This window comes from Giraffa tippelskirchi, chromosome 14 (assembly GCF_054371585.1).
Source record: "Giraffa tippelskirchi isolate mGirTip1 chromosome 14, T2T-mGirTip1v1.2.pri, whole genome shotgun sequence".
Classification (NCBI taxonomy): Eukaryota; Metazoa; Chordata; class Mammalia; order Artiodactyla; family Giraffidae; genus Giraffa; species Giraffa tippelskirchi.
In genome coordinates, this window is record NC_137288.1 from 45,146,666 (window position 1) to 45,162,217 (window position 15,552).

Consider the following 15,552-nt stretch of genomic DNA (forward strand, 5'->3'; position numbering starts at 1 on the left):
TTCTCTGAACCTCGGTTTCCTCTTCTACAAAATGGAGACTACAATAACCTCTCTGTAAGTTGTAATAAGAATCAAGTCAGCCAATGTGTGGGAGAAGTCTAGCACATAATCAGCACTCTGTAAGTGTTCATTATTGTTATGACCATTGTGGATTACCACAAATGATTACTTCTCAACACAGAGGTGAGATTATATGTGAGGACTGCTGCTGGAATACGGCATGCAAGTATCCAAACACCAGCCAAGCCCTCCCTAGACCCAGGTTTCTGATGGAGAATACGAGTTTCTAGGCCCAGACTGGCTGAAGGGAATTCCTCTGGAAGCCATTTCCTTAATAGAAGGGCACCACCTGTGACTTGAAGCACCAAGGAGAAAGTGGGGCCCCTATTTTTCCCTGAATAAGGTGGGTCTGAAATTGACAGCACAGAAACCACCTGTTCTAGGTTCCCAGGCCCCATTCTGAAAAGTTCTGATTCTGTAGGTCTGGGGTTTGGGGCCTGGGAATGACCATTTTACACACGTGACATGTGCAGACATACACAGTACACGCCCGCCATGATGCTGAGGCAGAAGGTACCCTGCCCACATTTTCAGAATTCTCCTCTACACAAGTGGACAACCTGGAAAACACTTCCAGCTCTCTTCCCTTGTACTGCAGGCACATTTAATCAGGCGATCCTGACCACACAGGTCTTAGTGTAAGGTTATCACAGATGTAACAGCTTAACTTTAGAGTTTAAACTACATAGAGACTATAGGAGAAGGCAGTGCCTCACAAACTGAACCTCATTTTAGAAACACCTGGGGAATTTCTGAATCTGCCTCCCAACCCCATGTCCAAATGCAACAGAAAAATGGGTAAGAGACATAAAGAGACATTTCATGAAGAGGATATACAGATAGCAAGTAAGCACTTGCAAAGATAGTCAACCTCATCTGCCATGAAGGAAGTGAAAATTAAGCCACAGTATGGTTTGTTACTATATACAGACCAGTATGGCTAAAATAAAACACAGTGATAATACCAAATACTGCAAAAATGTAGGGAAAATGGATCTCTATATACATTACTGGTAGGAAAGTAAAATAGTATAGCAACTCTGGAAAACACTTCACAGCTTCTAAAAAACTGAACATGTACTTAACACACAACCGAGCTACTGTGCTCCTGGCATTTATCCCAAAGCAATGAAAACTTATGCTCATGCAAATACACAAATGTTCATGGCTGTTGTATTTGTAATAGCCCCAAACTGTAAACCACCCAAATGTCTCACAATAGGTGAATATTAAGCAGATTACATCCATATGATGAAGTTCTAACTAGCAACAACTATTGATATATACAACTTGGATGGGTCTCAGGAAGATTATGCTGAGTGAAAAAGCCAACCTCAAAAATTATACACTGTAGAATCCATTAATATAACATTCCCAAAATGACAAAAGTAAAGAGAAGAATAGATGATGAATGTTTGTCGGAATGGTAGGGAGAAAGGGTGGGTAGGTGATAGTATAAAGGGTAACACAAGGGTGATATTGGGTATGATAGAATAGTTCTGTGTCTTAACTGTGCATTCATGCTCAGTCAGTTAGTTGTGTCCTGACTCTTTTCGACGTCATGGATGGTACCCTGCTAGCCTCCTCTGTCCATGGAATTTCCCAGGCAAGAAAACTGGAGTGGGTTGCCATTTCCTCCTCCAGGGGATCTTCCCAACCCAGGGATCAAACCCATTTCTCCCACATCTCCTGCATTGCAGGTGGATTCTTTACCACTGTGCCACCTAGGAAGTTCATGTATTTTAACTACAGTGGTGGTTACACAAGGCATGGAATTATGCACACACATTATACCAATGTAAACTTCCTGGTTTTGATACTGTAACTATAGCTGTGTAAGATGTAACCATAGGGGCAATTTTGTAACCTCCTGTGAAGCTATAATTATTTTAAAAAGAAAATGAAAAAAATGCCAATGCCCAGAATGCTCACCAGACCAATGAGGTCAGAATTGCTGATGATGGATGGGGTGGGACAAGTCCAAGCATCATCATATCCATCGCAAATCTCCCAGGGGATGACCAGTGCAGCCAAGGCTGAGGTCGAGTGTAACAAAGCATCTCATAGCTTCTGCTGCCACGAATTTGGCATCTGCTGAGTATTGTACTTGATAGAAACAGTTGTCCAATGTACAGCAGGGCTGTGAGGGCCAGCATTGCTTACATAACGATGAGGTTTTAAAACGTCTTGAAACTGGGTCAACTGGTGATAGTTCCAATGGCAATGGGAAGTGAGGTAGGGGCTGTGAGGCACAAGGTGTTGAACTTGTTAAGGAAGACTCTGGGCTTCCCAGGTGGCACTAGTGGTAAAGAACCCGCCTGCCAATTCAGGAGACATAAGAGACGCAGGTTCGATCCCTGGATTGGGAAGATCCCCTGGAGGAGGGCATGGCAACCCACTCCAGTATTCTTGCCTGGGAAACCCCACGGACAGAGGAGGCTGGTGGCTACAGTCCACGGGGTCGCAAAGAGTCAGACACGACTGCGGTGACTTAGCACACATGCGTGCAAGGAAGACCCTAGGTTCCATTTCCCTTTGTTCCCCCAGATTTCTGGACAGATACAAAATGCTCTCTCGGTTTTCTATTTGAGGTTCCTAAGAGATTCCCTGGGCTTCCCTGCTAGCTTAGTTGGTAAAGAATCCATCTGCTATGCAGGAGACCCTGGCTCAATTCCTGGGTCGGGAAGATCCCCTGGAGAGAGATGGGCTACCCACTCCAGTATTCTTAGGCTTCCCTGGTGGCTCTGCTGGTAAAGAATCTGCCTGCAATGAGGGAGACCTAGGTTCAATCCCTGGGTTGGGAAGATCCCCTAGAGAAGGGCATGGCAACTGACTCCAGTATTCTTGCCCAGAGAATCCCCCCATGGACAAAGGAGCCTGGAGGGCTACGGTCTATGGGATGGCAAAGAGTCGGACACAACTGAGCAACTAAGCACACAGCACACGAGATTCCCTAAGTGTTTATAAAATATCTGCTGACCACACTGAAGGACACTCACACAAGATTTTAGAGCTAGCGACCGGTTTCCTTTTGCTATTGCAATTGGTTCGATCTCCAGAACTTTTTTTCTATTATCTTACCATAAACAAATGAAAACCATTGCACAAAACAAGTTGACAGTTACTGAGGGAAACATATTTTTCTTCTTGTATCTTCAGCCACAATATCTAAGGACTTATCATGAAAATAACAGGACATCTTTTGCACTGTCTTCCCTTGATTTTAGCCTCCATTTACTCCTTGCTATTTTATTGCCACGGCTTCATATGGGTCCAGAGATTCATGTACCTAACAGTTTTAAATGCTTTCCAAAGTGAATTTCTCCAGCTGAACCCCAGATGTGAAAGCTTTGTTAAGTGTAATGTCTCATTTAAGATTTTTTTCTTATTTGGCTGCATCAGGTCTTAGGTGCGGTGCACAGGCTTTCCTTGAGTAGTGGTGCACAATCATTTAAGATTAAAATGAAGCTTTCTGGTTGAGTCTCAGTGAAGTCATAGGAACTACCTAAACCTCTAAGATCAAATTGTTATCTTTCCCATTATGTTTCCCCATATAATTAAAATGGTGTACCATTTTAAAAAATGAATTTCTGGTTTATAATATGTAGTGCCTTCAAATAATTATCCAGATTGGTGTTGCTCATTGTGATATTATTTACATATTTATGAAAAGTGAACTTTGATCTGCCATTTCACTCACAATAGTTCAAGGAGAGTGGAAAACTAGATTCGAAGCCTCACAGCTGGACGACTACATCTTGCTCTTTATACAAGCTTTAACTGATATTCATAGTGAACTTCTGGGTCTTTTTCTATATATTCTCAATCAAGTCAAGGGTTAAGAACTACAAGTGGGGTCTGCTAAATTATTTAATGTCAATAAGCAGGCCACATACTTGACACTGGGCCTCCAAGATGGCACTAGTGGTTAAGAACTCACCTGTAGTTTTGCTCAGAACCTGCTTACGTCATTGTGGCTCACCTAGATGTCTTGGTCGGATTAGGAAACCTACGTGTCTTTTCAGCACCACATGCCCAGGAGCACAGTGGTTGAAGAGGTTGGCTGTGGGCTCCATCTCTGTGCGTGGCACGTCGGTCTAGCCTGCCTGCCTGCCAGATACTCAGAACTTAGCCTTCTGAGAAGCAGGCCATGCTTCTCAAGCAGGCTGCTGCACTCCAAGAACAAAAATGTCAACTGCACATAATTACAACTAATTCAAAAACCCAGAAAAGCTGCTACAATTAGGGGGACGTGGAGAATGCCTTTTGTGTTTCTGAAAAGAACTAAAAGGACAGGGAGGCAGTGTATTGAGCTTTCTTAGCCAAACATCGTTTTATTTATTACAGTGTGTAATTATACATTTAGTTTTGGATCTACCCTCTGCCCGTAGGCTCCACCATGGTAAAGACCATATGTCTGTGTTGTTTACCATTGCACATACCCAGGACGATGGAGGAACTCAGAAAACTGTTTAATGAATGGATGACTATAGGGTTTCATTTGCAGGAAGGAAGTTCCAACACATTTTCCTCATTCATGGGACCTTATTCAACCAAGTTAACTGGACACTCAGTATAACCTCTACATTGTTTGTGTTGAATTATTGGGCCAGACATAGAGGAAATGACATTGTGGCTATTAATGTTTCAGGTAATAAGGCATGATAACCACAAAAGCTTGCATATAAAAAAAAGCAATTATACTCCAATGAAAAAAATTTTAATGGAGTAAACTATACAAATATTGAATAAGTATGTTGCATCCCTGAAACTAATATAATATTGCAAGTCAAATATGTTTCAATAAAAAATTAAACTTTAAAAAAGAAGGTGAGACAAGGAAGCACCCCAGCTGGCAATCGTTTCCATTTCTTTGTCTCTTGAAAGTTCTACACTTATTCTGATTGGGCATGTTCTATATCCAAATAATAAAGAAGTCTTGGAAATAAGATTTCATTGCCTCCTGTAATTTATTCTAATACACAACAGTCTTAAAGATGACTACTATACTGCTGACACAGAACAGATGTTAAATAAATATATTGTTTTTGTGAATTGAACTCAGCAATAAAAAATGAAAACTGCAGCTACTAAATACTTGATGTGAGTTATAGCCACTCTCTTTAAGCTCTGTTTTTAGTTCAGTTGTGTTTGCCTGAGTTAAAATACTTTGCTCCTAGTACCCAATGTCCAGGCAGCTCTTTCCCAGAGGCATCTTCCAACCATTTTGGTTTTGCCCTGGTCAGCATCTTGATGGAGATGACTCCCAGCCTTAAGTCAGATTCTGAGTCACTGGCTGGATCATCAGAAGGTTCCAGGCCCTTTTGCAGGGGAGGCCTTGATAAGTGGTTCCTCCATTTTATTCTGTGTATTTGGAAGAAATACACACTCTTGCCATATGCAGTGTTTCACAGATGTCACCTCATATAAAATTTACTGGAAAATCATATTCTTATATTTCTTTGGTTAATGAATTTTTAAACCCATATAACTACTAAGCATAAAGGATTAGTGCTACACACAAGTTAAGTACTTCCTATGAGCCAGGGGCTAGAATGACAGCTATTATTATGATTACAGTATTTGCTCAACAGTTGGCTTATGACCAGAAGTGAAGGAGACTTTGTCTCCTCTGCAAAGAATTATGCAGAAGTCATCTTGGCCAAGGTCAAGGGCTAAAGCCTAGAAGCATTTTTCGTGGATGATTTTTAAACTTAAAAATAAAGCTGGATGGAGGTATAATTGACATATGATATACTGCACATATTAAATATACACTATTTAATAAGTTCTGACATATGTATAAACCAGAGAAACCTGTATATTTGGAAGAAATTCAAATTTGCCACAAATCCAGATCATGAACATATCCACTCCTCCAACGAGTTTCCTCCCTGGCCCTCTGTCATTCCTGCTCCAGCCCACTCCATGCCCTAACCCATACCTGGAAAACACTTATCTGTTTTCTGTCATTAAAAATTAGTTTGCACTTTCTAGAACTTAATAGAATGAAAATCTTGTAGTATAGACTCTATAGTATCTGGCTTCTCTCACTCAGTATAATCATGTTGAAGTTCATCCAGGTTGAAGCATGTATTAACTGTTCATCCCTTTTTGTTACTGAGTAGTATTCTATTGCGTGGATACAGCATAGTTAGTTGATTTATTTGGATGGAAACTTGGATTCTTTCTAGTTTTTCTCTTACAAATAAAGCTGCTGTGAGCATTCATAACCCTGTCTTTGTACAGACATCTATTTCCTTCTCTCTTGGTTAAACACCTAGAAGCTGGATGGGTAGGTTGTGTGGCAGGTGTATGTTTCACCTTTAGGATCTGCCAGTTGTCTTCCCAAGTGTCTGTGCCCTTCTCTACTCCTGACAGTAGTATAAGGGAATTCCACCATCACCTAATGTTTGGCATAGCTCCTCTTTTAAATTCTAGTCGCTCTAAAAGGTATGTGGGACTTCCCAGTGGTAAAGAAACCGCCTGCCAATGCAGAGACCTGGGTGTGATCCCTGGGTCGGGAAGATCCCGGGAGAAGTAAATGGCAACCCACTCCAGTATTCTTGCCTGGGAAATCCCATGGACAGTGGAGCCTGGCAGGCTACTGCCCATGGGGTCGCAGGGAGTCGGACACGACTGAGCGACTAAACAACAACAAAAGGCATGTAGTGCTACCTCACTGTGTGGACGCAGGACAGGCTGCTCTGGGTGAGGAGGAAAGGTTGGAAATAGGGCCCGATCTGACCAAGGCTGCCCCAGGTGTGGGGCCTGGGCGAGGGCCCAACACAGAGAGATGGGAAGGCCATGAAGAAGAACTTCACACACTTCAAAAATCTCACTGTAGACCCTGGAGCAGAGCCTCCCCCCTTTCCCTCTGCCTCCCTCCGTCCAGTTCTCCCCTGATTTACCCTTAGGCACACAAATAAATCCCAACCGAGTCAAACAGTCACATCACCTATACAGCACCTTTGATCAGAGCATCTCACAGGCTCGGCGTGTGCCGTCTCCCTGCTTCTCTTGTTGCTCTTGAATCCACTGCCAGCTTTGGTTCTTCAGGTTCCTGAAGCTGACAGTGAGACAGACACGGACGCCAGCTGCCTGGTGACTGTGGGTGGGCGATTTCTATGCTTACTTAGTTGTCACCTAGCTCCAGGGAGACCTCTGTCTCCTCTGGGTAACCTTTGTTTTTAGAGCCCTCACTGTCCAGAGATGCACTGTGTCAAGTTGGGAGCAGTCCTGGGCGGCTGCAGTGAAGCAGCTCCGCTGGGTCAGGGGCCCCCACATCTTCCCTCCCCAGTACCGAGCTGTCAGCTCGACTGAGCCCTGCAGACAGCTGCCCACTCGCCGCCGCTCAGGGAGTCAACTACCCAAGTTCTGCATCACACAGGCACTAGCGCAGAGCCCAGCCAGCTACTGCCCAGTCTATTTATAGAAATCTCTCTTTTATGGCAGATGTATGTACCCAGAGGATTTGTGAGCCAGAACTAGGTTTCCTGACATGCACATCTTCCAATCGCCCTTTGTTATGAATCCTTCTAAAGAAAGTGACCTGCACCTTTTCAGACTTGAGCAGGGTACCAAGTAGTTACTAGAAAAGAAATATAAAGGGGGTAAGGACTCGGTTATGTGGTTAAGGCTCTTGTACCATCCCTACACCAGACCTTCTGCAATCTCAGGATTCCTGCTGCCTTGTAATTACCACACGACTCCTTCATATGGATTAGAATTCCTTTTAAGGATGCATGAACATACTCTTGAAGTTGTGAAGACAGAAGAAAGGTGTATCATTGAACAACTGTGTACTGAATAGACATATATTTAGTGGAACCTGCAAAGATCCCCATGTGGGACATGGGTAAACCTATGGCTGATTCATGTTGATGTTTTGTAGAAATCAACACAATACTGTAAAGCAATTATCCTTCAATTAAAAATAAACACATTTTTAAAAAAAAAGCTCTCCATGTGGACCACTATTGATGATAGTGTTCTTTCCAAAACAGGTGACACTTATTACAGGTGATGATATAAGTAATATTATTTCCTTCACAGTATCAATTCCATCATTAAGCAATATAAACTAGCACATTTTCAAAAGATCATTAGCTCATTAAAATAGCTGGGTTCCCACTTCGTTTTAATAATGTTTCTTTAAGGCATGAATTCCTCCCACATAGCACAAATCATGATGACAACATTTAGAAGTAATCAATTATATATGTAATATGAAATGATTACACAATTCTTAAATTATCAGATGTTAAGAGCATGTTAATTATTTATTTGAGAAAACTGTGGGTTTATTACAACTTAAAAGTTTGCCTATAAGCCTGGAGTTTCAAGAATCTTAGCTGCCCTCTGAATCAATTCCAGAATCATTGAAGTAGAGTGGGGAATATGAAAACTACAAGGTCAGTAAAAAGTGTGTCCTTTTTACTTGTGTCTTGGTTTGGCTGCTCTATTAAACAATACCTGAGACATGGACTTGGCTGTAGGTAATAATTATCCTGGCAAGTAGGAGTTAAGGAGCAGGGAGAGACAGGGAAGAAGAAAAAACTGATATAAGTGCATGTTATTAAGGGGATCGGAGAAGGCAATGGCAACCCACTCCAGTACTCTTGCCTGGAAAATACCATGGACGGTGGAGCCTGGTAGGCTGCAGTCCATGGGGTCGCTAAGAGTCTGTCACAACTGAGCGACTTCACTTTCACTTTTCACTTTCATGCATTGGAGAAGGAAATGGAAACCCATTCCAGTGTTCTTGCCTAGAGAATCCCAGGGATGGGGTGGGCCTGGGGAGCTTCCGTCTATGGGGTCGCACAGAGTTGGACACGACTGAAGTGACTTAGCAGCAGCAGCAGTAGTATTAAGGGGATGGAGTGTATTTGTTATCATTGTAGTTTGTGGTTAACTATAAGTGGCCATTGGAGAAGGAAATGGCAACCCACTCCATTATTCTTGCCTGAAAGTCCCCATGGACAGAGGAGCCTGGAGGGCTACAGCCCATGGGGTTGCAAGGAGTTGGACCCGACTTAGCAACTCAACAAAAGCAATGTAAGTGACCATAGATACAGTGGGAGAACTCAACACAATATAATTGTAATAGAGTTCTGAAGAGCATAAGTCCAACTCAGGGCTTCCTGAACTCAAATCAAGGTTTCAGCAAGGCCGTGTTCCTTTCTGGAGGCTCCAGCAGACCATCCACTTTCCTCCCTTTCCCAGAGCTGCCTGCAGCCCTTTCCTCCATCTTCAAAGCTGGCAATATCTCATCTCTCTGACCGTTTTTTTGTCATCACACCCTTTTTCTGACCACAGCTGGGAAAGATGCTCTAATTGTAAGTACCCATGTGAGGAGACTGGGTCCACCTAATTCAGGATAGTCTTCCCCAACTTAAGGTCTTCATTTAATCCTGTCTGCCAAGTCCCTTTTGCCAGTAAAGGTAATATTCACAGGTTTTGGGGTTTGGATGTGGACATCCTTAGGGTCGCTATTCAGAGGTCTCTGTCAGAGGGGGCAGTGGGTGCTACACAGTGAGGGGAGGGCTCTTTTCCCTTGGAACCCCAAGGAGCACATGGAATGTCACAAGTTTCCCTGAAGCAAGAGGCTGGAGAACCTGTCTACAAGCTCCCATGGCCTGTTGATGCCAGTTCCTCCTGGAGATAACTCACCTGTACCTCCAGGCTGTGGACTTCCCACGTGGCTCAGTGGGTGAAAACTCCACCTGCAATGCAGGAGCCACAAGAGATGCAGGTTCAGTCCCTGGGTTGGGAAGATCCCCTGGAAGAGTGCATGGCAGCCCACTCCAGTATTCTTACCTGGAGAACCCCACAGACAGAGGGGTCCATAGGGTCACAAAGAGTCAGATATGACTGAAGCGGCTGAGCACACACACAAACACCTCTAGGCTGTTCCTGGACAAGGCAAGCGGACTCTGGTGTGTTGGGGTTTGGAGCATACTGGATCCTTTCAGCACAAACAAGAAGAACTTACAAGGAAGCGTCTTGACCCTGAAAACAGACGGCCAAGGGGATGTGAACTGGGCAGCAGGCAGCTTCCACATCATGGAATGATGGTTATCTAGTGACCTGAGAATCACTGGAGCCTGGAGCGTGGCTACTGGAGCTCAGCCCAGGCTCCACCCCTCTCTTTGAGGCCTTCACAAATGTGAGGCCTTTCTAGGCCTCTGGTTTCCACAGTTGTTAGCCGGAGAGGCCACTCTGAACCCCTGGAGCAGTGAGGAGTGTGCAGAGCAGCTGATATGTACTGAGTGGTCATAGAAACGGCAGCGGGCATCTTCGCTCATGGATCCAAGAAACACTTACTGAATAGTGGGCCCTGCCCTCACGGAGCTTCTCTTCCAGAGGGGGACATGGGCAACAGATAAGTTAATAAATAAATATACAAGGTCTTACAGGTTACAGTTGCTGCAATAAAGGACATGACTAGGGTCACACGCCACAGAGTAAAGGGGCAGAGATGTGGCAGACACTGACCGTCCGCTTCCCTTCTGGAAGAGCCTAGGGCATTCAGCTGGCATACAGGGTCTCTGTGACTGTGGCAGGGTAGCCCCCACACCAACCCTGGGGTGAATCAAGGCTGGTCTAAATCAGTTACGGTAATCTCGCTCCCCTGGGCCAGTAACTGGCACAAAAGCCGACCCAGGAGCCAGGAAGATTTGGAAAGCAGCCTGCATCTGGGGGGTTAGTGAGGACTGATGATGCTAGGTGAGGAGGAAGCCTTGTGTCTTTCCCCTCTTTTTCCTGCCTTGGACAAAATGAACGAGCCATCTGGACTGGCAACAGCCTTTCTGAGATCACAAACCAGCAAGGATGAAGACTTTAATGAAAGTCTCACAGAGCAGAAGGCTCCAAGGACTGTGTCCTTGATGATATCACAGAGCAGCTGAACCACAGCCAGAAATTACCTCCCAAGTCAGCTCACATGGGAAAAATCAGCCTCTATTGTTTCTCTATTTTTTATAATGCTACAGTTAGTCTGGTTGTAGCTGAACACACTCTTAGCCAATGGCAGGAATCCAGAAGGGATGTTTAATTTGAGGCTGCAAGTGTCAGTTACAAAACGGGCCAGGGAAGGGCATTCAGGCAAGGGAAGAAGTAGAGTATGGGCAGGGTGGGCAGAAGGCCAGTGGCCTGGGGTCAGAGGACAGAGGGCTAGTGAGGTGGCCGGAAGGCACCCGTCCACAGCCTTGACTTTAGGATGAGGACTTCCAGAAACCAAGAGAAGCTACCTGATGGCTTTAAGCAAGGGGGAAAGCGTGGTCACAGGAGGTTGTACATCCCATACTCTTTGATGCTGAAATGGAAAACCATAAGATCTATAATCCTGATTAGGGAATTAAAAGCTATTAAAAATTATGCTGAAGCCAGAACCTGAAGGCCACTAATAAGTAGTTGTTAGCAAAGAACACTGAAAAGGTAGGAGGCTGATGACTCAGTCTTGGGGAGAGGAGACTGAGCTTTAAAGCCTTTTTATAGCCCATTGTTAAGGAGAAAGGCTGGCAATGCTTACAGGACATCTGCCTTGGAAAGCCTTAGACGATAAATTCTAATCCAGCAGGTGAACCTAAAGCCCCACTGTGTCAGACTGACTTGTTTTGTATTTGGTTTTAGGAAAATGTGCTCGCTGTTTTGTAAGAACAATTCTAGAGACATCAGGACTTTCAAAGAGTAACACTACTTACTTCCTTTAGAATGAAACCATCAATCCTAAAGCAACATATGAATTGACTGGCACGGAAAATTGTACTCAGCCCTCTGTTATAATACCTAAGGGACTTGAATTCTTTTTAATCTTCTTCCTAAGAAATATCATGCCTTTGGCTTTCTCCCTTCCATTTTGATTGAACTAAATGATTCTAGTATATTCACTGGAATAAGTGTCTCTAACACTTATTTCTTAATAAAGAATTCTTTTGACAGATGTGATCTGTCTGATGCATTAAAGAAAAAATCATCACTGGCTGCAACGTGAACGATGACTTGTAAGGGAGCCGAAGCTGATGCTATCATGCATGATAGGAGAAAGATCGACAGCCTGATTTGGAATGTGCTGTGGAAACACACTTGTGGACAGACTTGAGATGCACGTAGGAGTTATAACTGAAAGGATTGGCTGGAGGAACCAAAAGTGACTGAAGAGGACTCAGAGCATTTTGGCTTGAGCCACGAGGTAGATAGTGAGATTGTTTACTGAAACTGGGACATTCAGTAATGTCCCCAGTGCACAACTTTGGGTGAATCAACAGCTCAGATTCGAGAAAATTTGGCTTCAGTTGCCTTGTTGCCATCCAAGTGGAGCCACAAAGTAGGCAGACAGATGGACGCGAGTCTGGGTTTCTGCACAGAGGAAGGAACTCAGGTGGGGTCCCAGGGCCCCCCAGTATTTGCAGAAGTAACTCCACCCTCATTTACAGGTAACAGTTGTTTGATACCAAAAAGAGTAATAATGTTCACCAATACTTCTGGCCTGTCCCCAGCATATCCAGCTTGCACTGACCATAACCCCTGGGGTCAACCCTGGACAGCGAGGCCCTATTAATGGTGTGACTCACACCACGAAAGCTGGCTCTGCCTCTGGTGACTAAGCCTCCTCTGAAAAGCATGCCTTTGAAAGAAGATGTGGGTCCAGGTGATGACTGAGTGTTTGGGTTTTAAGAGCATTACGTGGTATTTTTGTATTCCTGCACAGAAGTCACTTCAAGGAAGAGAGGGTGAGAGGAATCAGAGTCGTGGAGAAACCTTAAGATCACTGGTGTCAGTTGCTTCCACAGACGAGGTACTGGGTGAGGAGGCTTCCAGGAGGTACACACTTGTGTGTGGCAGCCCAGAACAGTGTGGGGGGAACCAGGTGGAATGGAGTTATTCTGATGATTGACTACTATTTTCATCTGAAGTCTTGGCTTAATTATCTGTTGTCAGTATGTTAATTTGGCCAGTCGTCTCTAGGTAGCTAACTTTGTGTGCGTACTCAGTTATGTCCAACTCTCTGCAACCCCATGGACCCCTCTGTGACCCCAACTCTCATGCAAGCCCACAAGGCTCCTCTGTCCATGGGATTCTGCAGTGTGTTGCCATGCCCTCCTCCAGGGGATCTTCCTGACTCAGGGATCGAACCCACATCTCCTGCATTGGCAGGTGGACTCTCTACTGCTACACCACTTGGGAAGCCCCCTCATTTAAAAGCTTCTGGGAGAAGCCTTTCAGGAGGAAGAAGGATGCCCATCACCCAAGGGGAAGTATGACTCTGTTTTAGGACAGAGTTCACTGTCTTTTCTATACCCCCCCCCCACCAGGATGAATGTGCAAATTGGGATCCAACAGATACTCTGACATTCTCCTTCCCCATCACCAACCCAGCAGGAAACAGATGGCTGCTGTCTGGGGCTGGAGAGGGCTAGTGGGTGAAATTAGCAGTGGTTCTTCATGCATGCGTTTGGGATATACTCTGGAAGGCTATCATTTGTCTTTGAGAACAGCAATACCTACTAGTCATACACAAGATACAATGTTTCCTTCCTGTTGTTTTCTTGTTCTTGAGGCAAGTTAATGCAGGGATAACCCTGGATGTGTGTATTAAAACACAGGTTTTCTTCAGCTAGTGGTGTTGGGAAAGCTGGACAGTCCCATGTAAATCAGTGAAGCTAGAACACACCCTTTCACCATAAACAAAAATAAACTCAAAATGGCTTAAAGATGTAAACATAAGACATGACACCATGAAACACCTGGAAGAGAATGCAGGCAAAACATTCTCTGACATAAATCATACCAATATTTGCTTTGGTCAGTCTCCCAAGGCAATAGAAATAAAAATAAACAAATGGGACCTAATCAAACTTACAAGCTGTTGCACAGCAAAGGAAACCACAAAAAAACAAACAAAAACAAACCATAAACAAAACAAAAAGACAACCCACAGGATGGGGAAAACTATTTGCAAACGATGTGACCGACAAGGAATTAATTTCCAAAATACATAAATAGCTCATACACAACAACAACAAAAAGCAAACAATCCAATCAAAAAATGGGCTGAAGACCTAAAGAGACATTTATCCACAGAAGAAATATGGTGGCACATGAAAAGATTCTCAACATTGCTAATTATTAGAGAAATATAAATAAAAACTACAATGAGATACCACCTCACACCGGTAAGAATGGCCATCAGTAAAAAGTTTACAGAAAACAAACGCTGGAGAGGGTGTGGAGAAAAGGGAGCCCTCCTACACTGTTGATGGGAAGGTAAACTGATACAGCCACTATGGAGAACAGTGTGGAGGTTCCTCAGAAAACTGAAAATAGAATTACCATATGATCCAGCAATCCCACTCCTGAGCATGTATCCAGACAGAACTACAACTTTAAAAGATATACGCACCCCTGTATTCACAGCAGCACTATTTATAATAGCCAAGACATGGAAACAACCTAAATGTCCATCGACAGATGAATGCAGAGAGATATAGTAGATACATACAATGGAATACTATAAAAAAGAACAAAATAATAGACATTTGCAGCAATGTGGATGCAACTAGAGGTGATCATACTAAGTGAAATAAGTCAGAAAGAGAAAACTACCATATATCACTTACATGTGAAATTTAAAATACAACACAAATGAACACAGAGAACAGACTTGTGGTTGCCAAGGGGGAGTGGGTAGGAGAGGAATGGATTGAGAGTTTGGGATCAGCAGATGGAAACAAGTATATATAGCATGGATAAACAATAAGGTCCTAGTACATAGCACAGGGAACTATATTCAATATCCTGTGATAAACCATAATGGAAAAGAATATGAAAAAGAACATATATATGTATGTATGTATAACTGAGTCACTTTGCTGTACAGCAGAAATTAACGCAACACTGTAATTCAACTATACTTTCAAATATTGCTTAGTGGAGAAAACAAAAACAAAAAAATGTAGGTATTATTATGCAGGTGAGACCAGCAGGAGATAATTGCCACTGAAAACAGAGCTTGTTATTTATACTCACAGGTAGCAATAGGAGAGGACACCCCATGACACTGGGGAGCCACACGGGGAAGATTCAGGGTCGGTCAGGAGGCAGAAGAAGAGAACAATGTGGGCACGGGCCCCCCCGCACTGTGGTTTCTGCAGAAGATTGGCAGAGGCAGGATAGGCAGGGCGAGGATGGGCTAGTTTGAATAATTTCAGTGACTCTGGGGCATAGGTCTGTCTCCAGTTGTATGGTAACTGGCCCCAAGGTGATCTTGGGAGGGGAAAAGTGGCCCTGAGTGTGAGAGCCACAGAGGAGGTGGTGGGCTCTAGCTTGTTTTGTTAGCACATGAAAGGCACGTGCCCACTGGTGAGTGCTCCACTCTGTCTAGGAGTCAGCTGTCTCTGGGAGCAGGCAGCCCCTCCAGGGTCAGCAGGCCCCCACCTCCCTGAGGTCATCAGAAACACTTGGTTCACATAATGTGGTCATCATCATTAT

General features: G+C 44.0%; 1 protein-coding gene across 6 annotated transcripts in view; it reads right to left on the reverse strand.

Moving 5' to 3' along the window:
• Positions 1 to 15,552, reverse strand: part of LOC145534898 (uncharacterized) — a 36,066-nt gene that overhangs the window by 11,043 nt on the left and 9,471 nt on the right. The window contains exons 3-5 of one of the 6 annotated variants that reach the window (XM_081563262.1): positions 10,055 to 10,071; positions 9,880 to 9,975; positions 9,733 to 9,785 (exon numbers count right to left, since the gene is read on the reverse strand). The exons of 2 other annotated variants lie outside the window; for them this stretch is intronic. In XM_081563262.1, the coding sequence (XP_081419388.1) occupies positions 9,733 to 9,785; positions 9,880 to 9,975; positions 10,055 to 10,071 (166 nt within the window). Of the gene's footprint in view, positions 1 to 4,509; positions 5,425 to 9,732; positions 9,786 to 9,879; positions 10,072 to 15,552 lie in introns of those variants that run through there. 3 more of the 6 variants (XR_014075054.1, XM_081563264.1, XM_081563265.1) reach the window with 3 other exon arrangements.